We start from the raw sequence: 18,329 nt of genomic DNA on the forward strand, positions 1-18,329 counted from the left end.
TGCCTCTCACTGACCAATCAGGCGGTGTCTCGCTGCCATCGCAAAGTTATTAACCCTGTGGCAGTCTCAGACTGTCCCCAATGGTCTGCTTACAGCACAATCTGACGCAAGTAACTTCTTTATTTACCCGCTCAATCTTTTAACTGGGTTGCGTTGTCTTCATTTAACCGAGGAGATTCTCTAATCGCTGTGTCGAACGGAAGGCAAAAGGCGAGAGAGAGAGAGAGAGAGAGAGAGAGAGAGAGAGAGAGAGAGAGAGAGAGAGAGAGAGAGAGAGAGAGAGAGAGAGAGAGAGAGAGAGAGAGAGTGAGTGAGTGAGTGAGTGAGTGAGTGAGTGAGGGCGCGCGCGCGGGAGAGACAGTATGTCTGACGACTGTGCCGTTTGTTTGCCAAACACCACCTAGATGCGTTACACAGTTACGCCGTCTAAACCACTGAAATTCAGGACAGCCCCGCGGAGATCAATGGATCTAGAGCTGGTAAGTCCCGACTATCTGCCTGTTTCCCGTTTTTAAAGTGGATTGATCGATTCATGTTTTGATAACATAAAGGTTTGCTGAATGAGCGAGTCCAACTGTGAACTTGGCAGGCGAGCGTCAGCATATTCCCAACATCATTATGCCACATCAGTCCGGAAAATAAACTCAAAATATCTTCCTAAATAAGCTCTGCCTCGATAATGACACACTTTGATAAAATGTCGGAATTGTGTGATCCCTCGCGAGCTGTTTGGGGTTAAACAAAGCCGAAGGTGCACTTTCGCGCAGGTTAAATATCTGCAGAAGGCTTTGACTGCGGATGACCGCATCATCTCCGCACATTAACTGCGAGTCTACGTGTCAGCCTCTTTAAGAGCTTGCCACGACTCGTTTATTGTCCTGTCAGAGATATATATATATAGCGTTATATGTTTATTTTTCCTTCCCCGTAGTTAGCCAAAAGAGGAGCAGCTTTATATGCTCTTCCGCTTCGAGAGCTTCATGAGCGTCCGTTGTTCTTTACTGAGAATCCGGATCGCAGTTACATAATTGTGAACGGTCAAACGGATTTGTGCAAAGCGAGCGAAAATGCGTTATTGTTCAGTGTTTTAACATGGTGGCGCTATTGCAGATCTGTCTTTTATGAATTCAACGTAGGAAACAACAGGCAGCAATGATGCACCTCTTTGTTGGTACAAGAAAGCTGTGTGCATTTGCACTTATGTCATAATTTGGCTGTTGTCCTAGAGATATGCCAGCACCTTCACCCTTGAGGTCAAGAGAGTGGTCATGGTCAGTGTTCATGTTTATGTTCATGTGTGTGACAGGGATGGACGGTGACGGACGGATCGTTACCCCACTGGAGGGTCAGACGGGCACAGGGGTGTGGGTCTTCTGGGAGCAGAGGTAAACCCACACTTGCACTAGATCATATCTTGGGTGCTTTATCTTAGACAATACATATAAGAAAATACGCCCTTAAACACATGCGATTACATCATATGTTCTTAATGCATTTATTTATTTATTTTTTGCACACTTAAATCTGATTTTTTTTTTTGTGCTTAATGTATTGTGGTTTTATGATGTAAGTGCACTGATGTATGAAAGAGAAAGTATAGATGACTGCTTTAGCAGACAGAAGGGGAATGGTGAATGTTTTTGCAGTGAAACGTGATCTTGTGGACATCTCATTACCGCCATGAGGCACTTGTCTCTTTGGTTCTAGTGTTTGAGATTGTGCTGTGATATCATAAAGATAAAGCTGGGGAGAAATCTCCTTTTAAAGGGAAATTTTGGCTTTGTCATCTTTGACCAAGCTTGATTCAAGCTGCAATGCTTCCCTAATGTTACTGTGATAACGGCATCTGTGCTATTGTGCCTCACAGGGCCATGGTGCTACAAACTTAAACATACATATGCCTAACCTATTGATAGAAGTAATTTAACATTTATGCAGCTGTCAAATCATTGTTGGAACTTATTAAAGGAATATTGCTAGTTAAAGGTCCCATGATGTGGATCTTTTTTCCTTTTTTTGTAATGTTTTTTTTTTATGTTTCCTGAGATATACTAATATTGTTAGTAAGATTTTTACATTAACAATTTAGGAATAAAAGGCATGTTTATCCTGATTTTATCTCTCTGGCTTGAATGCTCTGATTGAAGGGGCGTGTCTGCTGTGAGACTCGTAAACGATTGTGATTGGCTGACATCTTTGCATTCGAAATGCATATTACACGTGGAACCCCTCTCAAATACTTCTACTACGTTTTTTTTTCTATTACAGCTGTTGAGATTAATGAATCGTGGAAGTGTTGATTTATAGTATTATTTCGATCTTTTCCCATCACATGAAGCATTGAGTAGACATTAGGGATACGCGATCATGATTATTCATGGCCGATACCGAGTTTTTACAAGCAAACTGGCCGATTTTTTTTATTATTATTTTTTATTTATTTATTTATTTTTTAATCTTTAAGAAACAAACAAGAAAGAAGGAAAGTGTGCATAAACAAGATGTCTGTTTGGTTTTTAATAGGCCAAACTGGCTATTGAAAACGATAACCTTAACCATCTGAAATTAACGGCAGTACATGCACAGTAAGTAGCCTACATTCAGTACAAACATAGATGTTACAGACATCAGCATTTAGCTTTTGTTTTTGAATTGGGTCGAAACTACATAGAACTGCCCTTGTGTTAAAAGATTAACTGTAACCATGTGAAATTAAAGGCAATAACTGCATAGTTCTACAGTCCAAACAACACAATCAACACACATTCAATAAGATGTTTCTTAATCAGCATTCAGTATTTTAGTTTTTAAATTTGTTTGTTTTTTAAAAGGTCTAATTTTTTATTAAAAATAAGTATGTTATATAAATACATCATTCCAAAATGTTAAACAATGTTGGTGCGAATAAAACAAAGATGCAAAGTGTTTCATTCATCCAATAAAAAAAAAAATTAGGGTAATGATTCACATTTTTTTTTACTTGAGCCAATGAAAAATAAATAACTATTGTCTCAAGTTAAAAATATAGATGTGAATCATTACCCTAATTTTTTTTTATTGGATGAATGAAACACTTTGCACTTTTATAAACGTTAAACGCGAGAAGTTGAGCTGAACATCCCTTCACAGGGCACGGACAGGTACAGATAGGCTCATGCAGCTTCAGTGAGCAGGAAAGGCTCTTATTTGAGCGCCAGTACAACAACGGCTGTTCACTTCTTGCTATCTGTGCTTCAGATGTGTAGCTCTGCAATTCCAGTGCTGAACGGCTGCCCTTGTCCTGCGCACAGATTTCGAAATACTTCACACACATGACATAGTGAATGATTACAATGTAGTCTGTGCACGCAGGCTAAAAAAAAGGCCAAAAACCGGCCGATTGCTGATTGCGTATTTTAAGCAAAAACCATCCAGTTCAGGTTTATGGCCGATCAACCGGTGCATCCCTAGTAGACAAGAGTCTGTTTATCGCGTGAATGCAGTGATCTCGTCATTATTGCAACACATTTTCTCTTACAAAATGCTTTTACCACAACTAAAAGCAAACACTACATTGACATGAATACAGTAAGAGCTTCGATGTGTAGCATAACAGCATCATTCATTATAACGGCAGTTTGGGCAAGTGAGCAGATATACTCGCGATGTGTGACAGCTCCGAACAAAATAAAGGGAGAGTTCTTTGATCGCTCTCTGTAGTTAATCACAATATAAATTACAGATTTGTTTCATGCTACTAAGAGAAACGACGTGAAGTTGATTGTTTAGTCACTGGCTGGATTCACTGATGCATAAACCGTATTAAAACGATTTAGAAAAAGTCTGTGTGAACTTGAATAATTTAGCTACACATCAGAAATCACTGATCACAGATCATGCATTAATGAACACTGTTACTTGTCGAATCCATATCCACATTGCAGCTGAATGTAAAAAATAAGCTGAATACATTTTCTCAAAATTCTCGGGGAGGGCAAAGCAGAGAAAGGGGAGGTAACCTTTCCTCTTATGACGACATACGGGGAAGATTCCAAAATGACCCAGGGCTTGGTTTACACCTATCGACATTTCTAGCAACTGGGGGACCATAGATAGGCTAGGGAAACTCATATTAAAGTAAAAAATCCTCATAAAGTGAAATTTTCTTGCCATGGGACCTTTAAATAGGTTACTCTGAAGTGAAATGACTTTAGATCAGTAACACAAATTAGACGTTCACCTAGAAAAGTAATCTCACTTCAGAAGGATGATTGAATAACTTGATAGTTTGGATATCAAATGTGATATTACTTAAAATTAGAGGTGGGCATAGATTAATATTTTTAATCTAGATTAATCTCACTGTGATCTTGAAATTAATCTAGATTAAAATGGCTCATTCGAATTCTGCCGAAGGCATTCGGAATATGTGTGTTACCCAAATAAAATTGACAAACAGTAAGTCTTTGAGAAGGGGTTTATCAAGCTAGGTGGTGCATTAGAAAAGGGGCTCATCTCCTGTTTCCAAAATGTATCACAAAGTGCTTGAAAAAGCTGTAAACTAATTCCACTTTGCACAAGGTGCAAACAACATTACTCCTGTTTCACACCAATGTTTAAGTTTTTTTTTCTTCAAGTTTGTAGGTGTCAAGGTACAGAAACCAAATAATAGCACTGGATAGTCTTCAATGTAAAAATGAAATATACAATCAAACCTACATTTATTCAGACACCTTCATTTCTCACAATATTACAGTTTTGCTATATATATCAAAAATTATATCTGGTTTCTGAATAATTTTTGGTTTGACTCTTTAAACTACAAATAAAAAACAGGCAAGAGCAGTGAGTGGTTTTCATTTTCACTTTCTTGGATTAACATTACAGCAGCCAGCAGCTAAATTAGGCGCAGTCACTTTAAGAGTCCATGAACGCATCAAATATAATACACATCCCATTTTTTTCCTCAACTGTTTACTTTCACTTAAGAAATGACTGACAGTTTTTTCGAGCATAATTTCCAAGGTGGATATTTTGACATATTTGGTATGTATTTGTCGGCACAAGAGCAAAAATAAGCAAATTCGATGTTCTAGTGTTTTGAGACGCCTTTCTCTGCGCGAGCGTGAACACCACAACACCGTGGTGTTGAATTGGGCTCTTTCACATCTTTTTGTTTGTTCAAACTGCGATTTGCATTTGTTCGTTCAGGAGCAGGAGGAACTTCGAGGTGAACTTCGCAGAAGAGAGCTCGGTTCAGTGTCGCTGTCTCTCTATCTCGTGCGCACCTAACGGCACGCGCTACTCTGTTCAGCTTTTCCGCGTCTAGTTTTTGGATGCTTTAATGTTTAAATCGACAAGCGGTACGGCTTAACAACATGTGAGAAAGATAAGCTTTCGTGACGATGCGCAGCAGTGGCCCGTCAACTGTCCTGAGCATCTTTTTAGGCTGTCCTCAGCGAGTCAGTTATATAATATTTCAAAGTGAAAGTCATCATAGCTTGCTTAGTATAGACCCTGCTCCCAACCCAACTTTGAGAATGGATTAACGGCGATATTTTATTTATCGCCCTATAAGAGTCTCGCGTTAACACAACACGTTAACAGCGATAACGGCCCACCACTACTTAAAATCATAAAAATTTACAGCAAAATACTCTTGGATGCTGACACGGCATTAAAAAATATACTATACATTTTACAATATGTTTTCATTTAAGAGGTTTTCACTGCAATTTCCAAAAGAAAAAAAAATCTTTTTTTTTTTTTACTGGGTGATGGATATACATATTTTAAAAGCAGTCCTTCAAGCATTTTGCAACTTGGAAATTAGTTATAATATTTAATTTCGATGTTACTGTTCAAATGTTACATTGATTTGAAACTTATGCATATTTCTATAAGAAATTAATTTGACAGGAAAAGCAGCTCATCTGTCATTGGGTCATCTGCTTTTGCCTTGTGCTGTGAAGGATTTAGCAGAAAAGCACTTGGAAAGCCAAATAGTAACGTTGATTATTTAAGAACGAGCGTCTTTGTCGTCATTCTTCCCATATCGGTTATATTGTATACCTTTGGTGAAAAGACCATGGAAAAGACTCGTGTTTTTGAAGAGGCGCGCTCTGCTGAAGGTATGGGAGTGGTTTTCACGCGCGCATGCGTCATAAACCCATGTGGGAATGGCTGATCTGGGATCGGGGGGTTGGGCCGCTGAACACGAGCGGACCGTTAAAGTGTGTTTTTAATGTCCGCCATGTTGGCCATGGCGCACTGAGCCTGGAATCAGGGACCGGAGCGCGCTGGAGACACACACCGAGAGAGAGCGACCCACACCCGGCCTTGTGCTTCCGCTCGCCCCGCCACCTCCACCGAGCGACCCGTGCACTGCTGGACACCGAACCGGCATCATCCATGAGAACTTTAATCGGACCAGTAGGGAACATTAGGGGATCGGATACATTTATGCTGCATCTCGAATTATAAAGAAAAATGAGTAAACTGTCGTTTCGGGCGCGAGCGCTGGACGCTTCCAAGCCTCTCCCCGTCTTCCGTTGCGAGGACCTGCCCGACCTGCACGAATATGCGTCTATTAACCGGGCAGTGCCACAGATGCCCACAGGGATGGAGAAAGAGGAGGAATCGGTACGTTTTATTGCTTAGAGTCATGTATTTTGAAGACAATTTCAGTTTTATTGTCAGAGGCGCGTCCCTTGCTTCTCTGCGCCAGTGTACACAAAATGGCCGCCATTTCTCCTGCAGAAAAGCGTCAAATATGTCGCTACCGTCCGAGACGGACGAGGTTTAGTATTTTGGGCCCAAACGTTAGAGGTTTTACTCTACTAATATAACCTCGGATGTAATTATTACGCAGTATTTTTGTCTCTAGACGGTTTACGGAGTACAAAGGAGTCACGTGACCACGGGTAACGCCACCATTTTGTTGATTATCTAGTGGCTTCGTGTGGGTGCAGTACAGCGGGCTGACATGAGGGGGCGCCCTCTGCTCCCTCACATATACAGCGATCACCAATTAACACTCAGAAAAACAATCTGTGTGCAGTGTTCTCATATTTGAATGGTCCAAAATCTCATTTTTTTATTTTTTTAAAATAGCCTTAAGGTTCACTGAGAATAGTTGTCATGTCAATTGAAGCATTAGTTTATTTATTTTTAATCGGATGTGTATCTAATAAAGGTAATAAATGAAAAGCATTACATTTATGTTCATTGTGAACGGCATTAGAGAATGCATATCTGAATTGACAGAGGAAGCCTATCTGGCCCTACCAGTCTGTTTGGGTGTATGCAGTGATGCGTTTGACCGGTGCAGGGGCGCACGAGGCCTTGTTTGTTTTCTCAACACTGACAACCGGAGCTCTTGACAGCTGCCTGCATTTCATCTGTACATCCACATCATTCAAGCAAACATTGTGCACATATCTCATGAAATACAGTCTTCTGGGTGTTTTTGTGTTTTGTTTTTTTTGCAGCTACTAAGGTTGTCTTATAGTTGAGATCCATTCAAATTAAATTATTGATTTTTTTTTTCCTGTGTATTTCTGTATCTGTTTTTCCTTTGTGATTTGAATGCATAAACACAAATCTGTGTTTTAAACTAAATTGTGCTTGTTTCACATATCTGTGATTGTAAAGCATTTCTAAAATGAGTCGGAGTGAATGCAGCTCTGATAATGTGTGCAGATGTGCGAGGGTAAATGCAGTAAACGTCTGTCTAGAAGCGTTGGTGTGAGAATACTTTCAGCTTTCTGGGACCGGTGTGGAGCAATACTCTCTCTGGTGTTTGTGTGTGAGACGCTGGAGTAAAGATGCCCCCGTCCCACTCTAAAGAGTCTTATGATATGCTAATAAAGTGGTCTCTGGGGGTCGGAGTGACCACGGCCTGTCAAATGATGCTTTGGTGGGGTTTTTATACTTCAGGGACCAACATTAGTGTTGATCTGTGGATTTTTAATGCTGGATAATAATAAGTCTGTGATGAGGCTTTCATTACAGTTCACATCATTTTATATCATTATAACAATCCATGTTTTATGTACATTACCCCATGTTTACATGCAGTAAAATAGAGGTCAGTGTCTGCTGTCTGGGATTGTTTTAGGAGCACGTGTAATTGTTTGTGCCAGTGTTTTGGTTGGGTTTGCATCCGACCGATCCGGTTCTGCTGTGTCAGGAGTTTGCTTGTTGTCAGCTAGGCTTCAGTCGCAGAAGTCATTTAGTACAGTCTGTATCGGTTTTGACGTTTTTAGAAGTAGGAGCTTATTTATTGTGCTGACAATGAACTGTGATGTTTGACAGTTTGCATATTAAAGCGTCTTCCCCCTTTTAGACTGCTACTTCTCACATCCACCCAAAGCCCACACAAACTTGCACTCGATTCGTTGCAATTGAACTTAATCTGTGTGTGTGTGTGTGTGTGTGTGTGTGTGTGTGTGTGTGTGTAGGAACACCATCTCCAGCGGGCCATCTCTGCTCAGCAGGTGTACGGGGAGAAGAGGGACAACATGGTGATTCCCGTCCCAGAGGCTGAGAGCAACATCGCTTACTATGAGTCCCTCTATCCGGGGGACTTCAGGATGCCCAAACAGCTCATTCACATACAGCGTGAGTCATTCTGCCTTCATCCAGATCATGCATCTCATTCAGATTGAGGACTTGAGGTGTCCTTCATGCCTTTTACAATTGACATTACTGAGCTGTGACTGGTATACAGATACATTTGAATGGTTGTTAATGGAGAAAGATGCTATTTACAAGTCTAACATCCTAAACCATGTTGATGGGTCAGACAAACAGATAGCCCCAAACTCATGTAATTGGTGTCAGTGTTGCAATGTCCGCTCAAACCAATTTGGTGTTGCAATAGTCACAGAAATCGCGTGTTGCACCTATAATGACTCTACATGGTTTGTAGCCTGCTGTGAAACTTGGTTTATCGTGGTTTTGGTTCACAGCGAAACAGTTCTAACGGTTTTTGTTTTGTTTTTTTGTGCTCCCCACACTGGTCTTTTGACGTACAGCATTCAGTCTTGACACAGAACAGCCGGATTATGACCTGGACTCTGAGGACGAGACATTTGTAAATAAACTGAAGAAGAAGATGGATGTGGGAGCCCTGCAGTTTGAAGAGATGATCGACCGGCTGGAGAAAGGCAGCGGACAGCAGGTACCAGAGACGGGCACGATTGGGAATAGTCAGAAGAATTGGATTTTAATCGTGGTTGAGCTTGGGTTTTTTTTATGGTTGTTTTGGTGCTGATCTGTACTGTTAAGGTGGATTTTAGAGATGCACCGATTGCAATTTTCTTGGCCAATTCCAAATATTTTATTTTATTTTTTTTTGCCAGTGTGACCTCCCGATACCGATTTTTGCTGATTTCGATTTTCGTTCTAAGAACTATAATTGACATGCATATACAAACAAAAACTTTTTTTTTTTAATGCAAAAATTTATTTTAACTGAGCTTTCACATCAAATTTCAATTAATTTAGCTAGAATAAGACGCTGTGCAGTTGCTACGATTCAGCTTAAATCAACAAACTTTCTTTCCACTGCAGGGGAAACATCAGCTGCAGCTGAAGTGGTGTTAGATGCCTTTACAAAGACTGTTTAATGAAGCTGAGAGGTGCCATAAATGAATTTGCACTGCAAAATTGTAGATTAATAAGTAGTTTTAAGTTTAATGTTTTAAGTACTTTTTTTTTGCATAAAAATAAGAAATGTTGGGGAAAATGCAATGATACTTTTAAATATGAAACCAAACCACCAGTAGGTGGTGACACATGGCTGTTTTAATGAGTGAGTCATTTATTCAGCCGATTCATTCAAATCTTAATGAATGGTTCTCTGAATCATTGACACACTCGATTCAGTCTGAAACTTGGATTCATTTAGTAACAAAACAGTTACTAAATGACCTGTGTAGCTCGGATACAACAGTTCTGCTCCGGCTTTAATTGGAATGATTTTCGTCAGTGAAATTGAGCAAAAGCAGTCGATATTGTGTTTTAAAGTGTAAGCCACTTCTAACTTGTTTATTGAGCTACTTCTGTATAAAATAAGCGTCACATTGCAGTCATGCTGATATTCAGGAAAACATCTTGGTCGTGTCATGTTGCTTATCTATATAATATAAATATATATTTTTTCTAACACCGACAGTATACATGTGCTGTTGCGGTCATTTGTTTTGATTTCTGCACATGACACACACACACACACACACACACACACACACACAGGCTATGTGAGCCATATCTGGCATGACATAAATCCATCATCAGTCTCCGTTTACACTGAATGCAGTAAAATCATTCTTCTGCTAAAAATCTTGTTGGCCAAGTTTCTCTAGTTATTTTTGCCAATTGATTAAATTTTTTTAATCAGGCTTCTTTTCCTGTCAGGCAAGTAAAATGATCTCTCTTGGCCCAGACAAGCATTAATCGAGCTGGTGATTCCCCCATGGTTTACTTTGAACCTACACATATTATAAATTGCGAACTCTGTGTTTTCTTCACTCACAGTGAAGAACTTGCATGCCGATGATATATTTGCATGCAGATGTGAGCATAGCTGTGATGTCACAACGGTCCCAGGCCAGTCGATCGGTGCATCTCTAAAAACTGTAAAAACAATAATAGAGTATAAATAGCAGGTAGCTTTATATATATTCAAAAAATTTTTTACATTTGCACGTTTGTTAATTTGACAGATGGTTTTATCCAAAGCAACTTGCATTGCATTGAAGGTATACGTTTTATCAGTCTATGCATTCCCTTGAAGTTGAACCCGTGACCGTGGCTTTGCTAGTGCTATGCTTTGCAGTTTAGACTTGAAGACTGCTTTGACTTGATAACATTCTCAGATAAGGGTGTAGCAGTAACATGTTTTGCTTGGTACTAAGTATATTAAATAAGTATATGTTTAAATGAATGAAGAGTTTCCTAGCCTGCGCTAGTGTGTTTCAGTTCTGTTCTGCAGCTGGTTTATGGGTAAATTTATAGCTATGTAGCATTTAAGATTAGTCATAGACTGATGTATGGACCAGGACAACTGATGAGCAGTTATTAATCCGTTCTGATCTGTTGTCAGCCTCATGAATGTTTATTCAAATAGAGCGAGAGGGGGTGACCTGTGACTCTTGTTGTTTGAACTGAATCATGACTCATGACCATTGCTGTCACCACCACATTCTGCCTTGAACTACAGTTCAAAAGTTTGGGTTCAGTTATATTTTTAAAGTCCTTTACCAAGGGCACAGTAGTAATTTAAAATTATTTTAATGAATTTTAGTATTTTAACAATATTATAATGTAATTGATGTTATGGCATTGCTTATTTTTCAGCGTAATTACACTACTCTTGAGTTTCATATGATCCTTCGGGTCTTTCTTTTTTTTTTTTTTTTTTATCAGTGCTGAAAACAGTGCAGCTTAATATTTTTATGGAAACTGTATTGCATGCGTTTTTTGATTTTTCATTGGTGTTTTTTTTTCTTATGAAAGCTATATTCACCAAAAGTCTTTACTGTCATTTTTGATCAATTTAATTTTCCCTTGCTGAATGAAAGTTTTCAACAAAATCTTACTGACTCCAAACTATTGAACATTTATGTTAGCTGACTAACATAATTGATTTGACATGCTTTGACATGACCTGAATGTTATATTAGCATCTACGCCAACAACGTTGATTGTATGCAGTGCACACTTTTGTTATTGAATGGTTTGTGAATGGCTGTCACTGGTTTTATTCTCATAGTTGTGTTGTGAACTTCAGTTATAACAATTTTTAATAATCACAAAAAGTGTTAAAAATGTCTGTTTATCATAGTTGAGGAGAGGCTAGTAAAACTGCCAGCAGGACAGGTGAAAATGTGACCAGGTCTGTTAGGCTGTTATCTTGATTTTTTTTTTTTTTTTTCTCTCTTTCTCGTAGCCGGTGTCTCTGCAGGAGGCCAAACTCTTGTTGAAGGAGGATGATGAGCTGATAAAGGAAGTGTTTGAGTACTGGAGCAGGAAGAGGAAAGCATGTCAGAGCGGCTCTCTCATTCCTGTGGTCAAACAGGAGAAGCGTGACGGCTCCAGCACCAGTGACCCATACGTGGCCTTCAGGCGCAGGACGGAGAAGATGCAGACACGGAAGGTAAGAGGGCACCACTCAGCTACGAATTGGCTCCGCTTATGTAATGACAAGAGAAATAATCTGCACGTTATCTTTATGCACAGAATCGTAAGAATGATGAAGCTTCTTATGAGAAGATGCTGAAGCTGCGCAGAGACCTGAGCCGAGCCGTCACCATCCTAGAGATGATCAAGAGACGAGAGAAGAGCAAACGAGAGCTGCTGCACCTCACACTGGAGATCGTAGAGAAGAGGTACGGGTGAACATCATGTATTTTGTCATAGGAGTTCCCATCTAATTGGCTTTTACTTTCTCAGATGTCCAGACCTGGTAAAGTCATGGATATTTCGGAAATTCCCATTTTCAGCAATTCAGTTGTAGCAGTGCCTAAAATGCTTTAGTGCACCTAAAAAATAAAAACAAGATTTAATTATTTTAATAGTTATAGGAACCTGGGAAAATGTATGGAAATTCATTTGTTGTGGGTTGTTTGGCACAGGAGTGTGTATCGTTTAAGCTCATTGGTGTGTGTGTGTGTGTGTGTAGGAACAGCATGGCTGATTTCGGAGGAGAGGTGATGGCTGAGGTTCTGGCTCAGAGAGCTCTGGAGAAACCAGTCATCCCTCTGATCCCAATCACCAACAGCAACCAGTACAGACACACAGAGCATGACCGGGACTACAAGATCAAGGTACACACACTCCTATCATCGTTTGTCTGGCCAAAACATACAAGTACACAGGTGCTGTGTTTTATATTAGAATATTGTTTCATTTAATTAGTATTTTTGTGCATTCCTGGTTTTGTTCACATGCGCAAAAAAAAATGAATACGCCTCATGTTGGTTTGTTTCTTGTGTTTGTCTGTAGATGGATAAACCAGAGGTTGTGCGGCAGAAACGGAAGTATGAGAAGAAGGCCAAGCCATCGCCGTTGGCAGGCTCGTCCCATTCTGGCCCGGCAGTCTTCAACACTAAAGACCTCAATCAGTATGACTTTCCCAGCTCAGACGATGAGCCCTACTCACAGGTACACATGTTCAGTAACCGAGACGTTCATGGGAATCATATTCTGCTTTCTCTCGTCTTCACACTCTCTGTTGTTTCCTCAGATGCTCTCTGGCTCTTCAGAGGTTGAGGAGGAGAACGATCCGGATGGTGTGTTTGGGTTCAGGAGGAGAACAGGCTGTCAATATCATGCTGTACGTTGTGAAGCATCCTGATATGCATGAGTTAGAGTGAGTCAAGGCTGGATGTTATTAGTAATGATTCTGTATGGTTTTGTCAAAGGCGCGTTCGGGACCCGTGGGCGGTTGGCCCTGGTCGGACCCTGTCGAGGGCGGGCTAGCAGATGTGCGATATCGCTATTCTCTCACCACGCTCACAGTGCCACGGCGGTGTCTGGGGTTAGCACGCCGACGAGTGGGCAGAGGGGGCAGGTGAGTCAGGAACTGCTGTTAATTTGGGATTTTTCTGCAGATGCTTTTTTATATGCCAGTAATTGTTTTTTTTATTCAGTAAATTTTAATTTGTTTCATTTGCAGACTTTGCTCAGCAAGTAATGTGATTTCAGTATATTTGCAATTAACCGTGCATATTGAAATTTGTAACTTAACATTTTATTTTCTGCGGGGGGGAAAATTCCTTCAAATTAAGATATTAAATTGCTTTTGACCATATTTGAATGTTCATATATTGTTATTCTAATTAGACTGTTAATTACATATTTTATAATTAGTTAAAAAATACAAGTAAATTCGGTTTGTTTTCATGAAATATACAATTCGATTAGTTTTTTTTCTTTTAGCAAATGTATTTATGTAGTACTTTTTGCAATTAAATTTACATGTTTAAATTCATTTGATTTCAGCAAATAAAATGATTTTAATTTAGACAATTTGCTGTGCAAATACAAATTAATTTCAGTTAATTTTGTGAATTTTACATAATTGCAGTTATCAATTTGTATTACTCTTATTAATGAGATTTAATTGCAGTTAAAAATCTAAATTGTTCAGCGAATACTATGCAATTATTTGTTATAACATTTTTTGTTTAATTATTGGCATATCTCATGATTCATCCAATTTCATGTACTATTATGCATTTAGCAGACGTGACCTGCAGTGCATTCAGGCTATACAAATTATTTTTTTACCTGTATGTAAGCATTTCTGAAATATTTAACCCATGTTATTAAGTCACTTTGCAACATAATTTTCTGAATTCTCTCTCATTTGTTTGTAGGGTTTTATTGGACCGAGCCTACTCTGAATGCGATACTGTGTATCATGGGCTGGACCCAGATTCCCCCACATTCCCATCGTTGTCTCCCACCCAGCAGCCCAGCACGGATACCTCACACACCAGCACAGATACCTCTGCCCCCTCCTCCACCTCACCAGACCTCACACAAATCCTGCTCAATATCAAAGCCTGTCGCTGGAGGCATTTCAAGCCTCGGACGGCACCGCCAGACGACCCCGACAATCCTGAGCACTGGTCTGCCCGGAGACCCCGCCGCGGCTTCCTCATCCGCCCCATCAGCACGCTCCAGACACAGAGAGGCCCTGGCTCCTCCACCAAACCACGCGTCCCTCCTCCCACACCGGGTGAGTCCGCTGATGCCAAATACTTACTGAGTCTAGCTCACTCTAAATGTATATTTTGTCTAGTTTTAACAAGTTGCTTTCAAAGGTGTTTGTAAACTACATCTGAGTCGGAAACCAGAGTACCCCTATGAAAATGTTCGCATTTTTTTGTTGGTGTATTGTGATGTTTGCAAATCTTGACATGAGCAGTTAACATGAACCCGCTTTGTGATGTCCTATCCCTGTGCTCCTGCAGCGGTCACCACGGAGCAGTACCAGCAACACCAGGAGCAGCTGGCACTGATGCAGAAACAGCAGCTTGAACAGGTTCAGCTCCAGCAGCAGGCCGGCAGCGCAGCCATCACTAACAACCCCCAGGTGAGCCTTCTGGGTCCATTAAACCTGGAAACTTTACTAGTGCCTCGCTTCGTCATGTTGCGGTGTGTCTTGAGTAAGAATTTATGCTGATGTGCTTTCTAATTTCAATTGAAAGATTTGTTCTCATTGTTCGTAATACATGGGATAATGTTTTAAGGCTTATTTTGGTTATTAATCATGAGCATACAGTCTATCTTCATTGTCTGAGGACACATTGTTTTGGATTACTAATGCAATGGCAAAGACATTTAAGTCTTGTTCCCAAAATACTTTTGCTGTTTAAGGACCCTTAAATCTCATGTTAATCTTGAGTACCTATAGAGTAGTACTGCTTCCTTCATATATCCACAAAGATTATAAAAGCAGTAACAAGGTCAAGGTGTGGTGGCACACCAATGACAAAACCCATAATGTAGCACAACCTCTGTTGATCAAATAAAATATCCTTTAATATGCTGTTTTCAAGGAGAATGAAGTCTGTACAACTGAACCGATTTCCTTTTACTGATCTGCTGTTACAGTTGTATAATATCCTGATGTGTTTTTTTGTTTTCGATCTCAGAGTTTGGTGTCAAAGACGATAGATGCTGCCAGTGCTCAGTTTGCTGCCTCTGCACTAATGACTCCTGACCAGCTGATGGCGCTCAAGAGCAAAGAGGAGGGAGTTGGCGTCAATGGAGTCATCTCAGCCTCAGGTTGGTCTTTTCAAACTACATGCTTTCACTATTACTAATAGTTCTGTATCGCCATACAGTGAATTCTGTTCTGATGAGTTTTCATCGTTTGACTCCTCAGGTGTCTATAAGAGCTTACATCACACGAGCTCTGCAGTGTCCTCCATCCTTCCTTCTGCCGCCCCTACCTCCACCTCTTCCCCCTCCCCTGCTGCCACCACCACTAACAATGGAACCTCCTCGGCCAATCATCACGTCGGCACGTCTGGCCCCGCCCCTGGTCAAGCGCTGATGGGTGGGGCCGTGAGAGTGAGCGTCCCCTCACCAGCAGGGACCTTGAGTGTGCGCCAGCTGCAGCGTCAGCTCACTGTTCCCGCCTCTGCCCTGAAACTCGCTGCCAACGCCAACAGACCCATCCCAAAAGTCACCCCAGGGTCAACTACCCTCGACATGGGGCCCAGGTGAGTACCAGTGTGCCGTCAAATGAATATTCCTGGTTAAACAGAAATTAAAAGTACCACGTGTCATTTACAAGAGAGAAGTATTAAAGAGAAAGTTCACCTCAAAATGAAAATGTACTCATTTACTCACCCTCCACTTGTTAGTTTATTTCTTCTTCTGAACATATACAAAAATATATTTTTTCCATAGTTTGGAAGTCCTTGGCTTCCGAGAGCAGTCTGATAACTTAAAACACCAACATAAACACAAATTATTGTATTGGTGTATATTTAATATTATAGGTCAACCAAAATGCAGATTCTTCAGATTTTTATTTGATTGTCATATTATACTCACTTGAAGTTAATCTTCATAATTAAACAGTTGGCAAGTGTAACCTTTAGCAAATCAAAATATCAATTATTAATATTTTCAAACCTTTGCAGTTTCACTTGGAAAAACTAAGTTACTTTTTGTTTTGTTTTTTCTGAATTTTTTTTTTCTTCTAAGTCTATATGTTAGCTATGAGGTATAGCATGATCTTAATCCAGATTGCAAAATGGATTGTATTGCATTAGAAGAATAAAAATGATTCCAAACACTTTCATGTTCACTCTGTAAGCTCCAGTACTACCGTTTGTTTCTTCATTAGCTGTTTTTATTCTTCAGTGGCGATTTGTCAGACTGAAGTAAGCGTTTTAATTCGAGGTCTCCTAATAAGCTGATTTCATTGAATTTGTCTTGTAGGGAAAATCACGATCAAGAGAAGCCTCCATTGAACAGTTTGACAGACAACACTGTCGCCATGGAGGTCACGTAGCCCCGCCCCCTCAAGCGTTCTCAATCGGGGCGTCTCCTTTAGGTGCTATGCACCGTAGCGACGCTGTTTCCGTGGCAGCCGTTGGGACTTAATTGCAATGCTCATCTTTTTTGTTTTCGTCTTTTTCCAAAATTTTGTTACTGTTAAGATCTCAACATCTGTAAATTATGAAAAATGGAAAATATTCTATGTACATACATATTTGTAATACCACCCCCCCCTTGTATATAACATTACTTGAATACAGAAATTGTTCATTTGTGATGTTTTGCACTTGGGAAAAAAAAATCCGGAAAAAAAAACCCCTGCGATTTTTCGTAGTGTGCGTGTGTGTTGGAGATTGTGAATGTTCAAGTGTTTGTGAGACTGTATCTGAATGTATGTCACATGCATGGTGGAAAACCTGCTGTTTTATCTATTTATTGTGAGGTGTTTACAGGTTTCTTTGTTTTCCCCCCTTTAAATTCAAAAAAAATCTTTTTTTATATATACACTGTAACCTCCTGGGTTTCTGTGCAGTGTGTGTAAGCGTGTGCGTGTGTGTGGCTAATGCAGTTGTATGTGAACATCTCTTGTTGGAAAAAAAGCAGCAGGGGTTCATCTGTCTATGTCTCTCTCTCTCGTGGCTGCTCCCACTCAAGCACTATTTTATTTTATTTTTTTTGTTTGTTTAAATCAATGCTGCTTTTGTATGATTTCTGAGTCTTTTTTCTGGAATCAGAGAACCTTTTTCACTTGGGGTTTGTGAAACTTAAGTGGGATTATTTTTTTATTACCTCTGTTTTTGATGACTGATTGTACGTCCCCTGTGTTATGGAGCGAGTCTGTTATTTGTGCGTAACATTAGTTCATAAGGGAGAGGACTACAGTGACATCTCAGTATGTTTCTTTATCATCATCATTCCACTTTATATGAAAACAAGGAAAACGAACAAAAAAGGGACATTGTGTTTCCTGTAAGACTTCATGGTGGCACCCGTGCTGTGGGGCCAGCATGAGCTCTCTTCTGTGAAGAGGATGGTACCTCACAAGGCTACTCGTAGTTGTTGTTTGTATGTACCACAATCTGAATGCCCGTTCCAATGGCATCATCTATCTTTGAGGTGTTTTTTTTAGTCCCACCTGGAAGAATGAATAATTAAAAGAAAAAACGTATATGACAAATGTTTAATAAACCCAGGGCATTAAGTGTTTGACCAGCACAACTCTTTCTGTGTCATTTGTTTGGGATTTGTGGAGGGGGATGCCTGAAGACATTGGCACGTTAGAACAAGTATTTGTAGTGATGAGATGATTTTAGTCATTT

At 40.0% G+C, this 18,329-nt stretch overlaps 1 protein-coding gene across 3 annotated transcripts; it reads left to right on the forward strand.

Annotated features, from left to right (window-relative positions):
• The first annotated feature begins 347 nt into the window (after positions 1 to 347).
• Positions 348 to 18,228, forward strand: LOC127934573 (enhancer of polycomb homolog 1). 3 transcript variants are annotated; one of them, XM_052532068.1, is made up of 16 exons: positions 348 to 479; positions 1,307 to 1,385; positions 8,442 to 8,601; positions 9,018 to 9,163; positions 10,710 to 10,745; positions 11,936 to 12,142; positions 12,226 to 12,374; positions 12,668 to 12,812; positions 12,991 to 13,149; positions 13,232 to 13,321; positions 13,410 to 13,558; positions 14,367 to 14,731; positions 14,967 to 15,088; positions 15,651 to 15,783; positions 15,884 to 16,223; positions 16,951 to 18,228. In XM_052532068.1, exons 3-16 carry the CDS (start codon positions 8,502 to 8,504, stop codon positions 17,021 to 17,023), a joined length of 2,214 nt encoding a protein of 737 aa, XP_052388028.1. In that variant the 5' UTR covers positions 348 to 479; positions 1,307 to 1,385; positions 8,442 to 8,501; the 3' UTR covers positions 17,024 to 18,228. The 3 variants fall into 3 exon arrangements, with proteins under 3 accessions (XP_052388028.1, XP_052388013.1, XP_052388021.1); XM_052532053.1 differs by lacking the exons at positions 348 to 479; positions 1,307 to 1,385 and adding an exon at positions 6,166 to 6,621; XM_052532061.1 differs by lacking the exons at positions 348 to 479; positions 1,307 to 1,385; positions 10,710 to 10,745 and adding an exon at positions 6,168 to 6,621.
• The last annotated feature ends 101 nt before the right edge of the window (positions 18,229 to 18,329 follow it).

Source organism: Carassius gibelio, chromosome A2 (genome assembly GCF_023724105.1).
Source record: "Carassius gibelio isolate Cgi1373 ecotype wild population from Czech Republic chromosome A2, carGib1.2-hapl.c, whole genome shotgun sequence".
Classification (NCBI taxonomy): Eukaryota; Metazoa; Chordata; class Actinopteri; order Cypriniformes; family Cyprinidae; genus Carassius; species Carassius gibelio.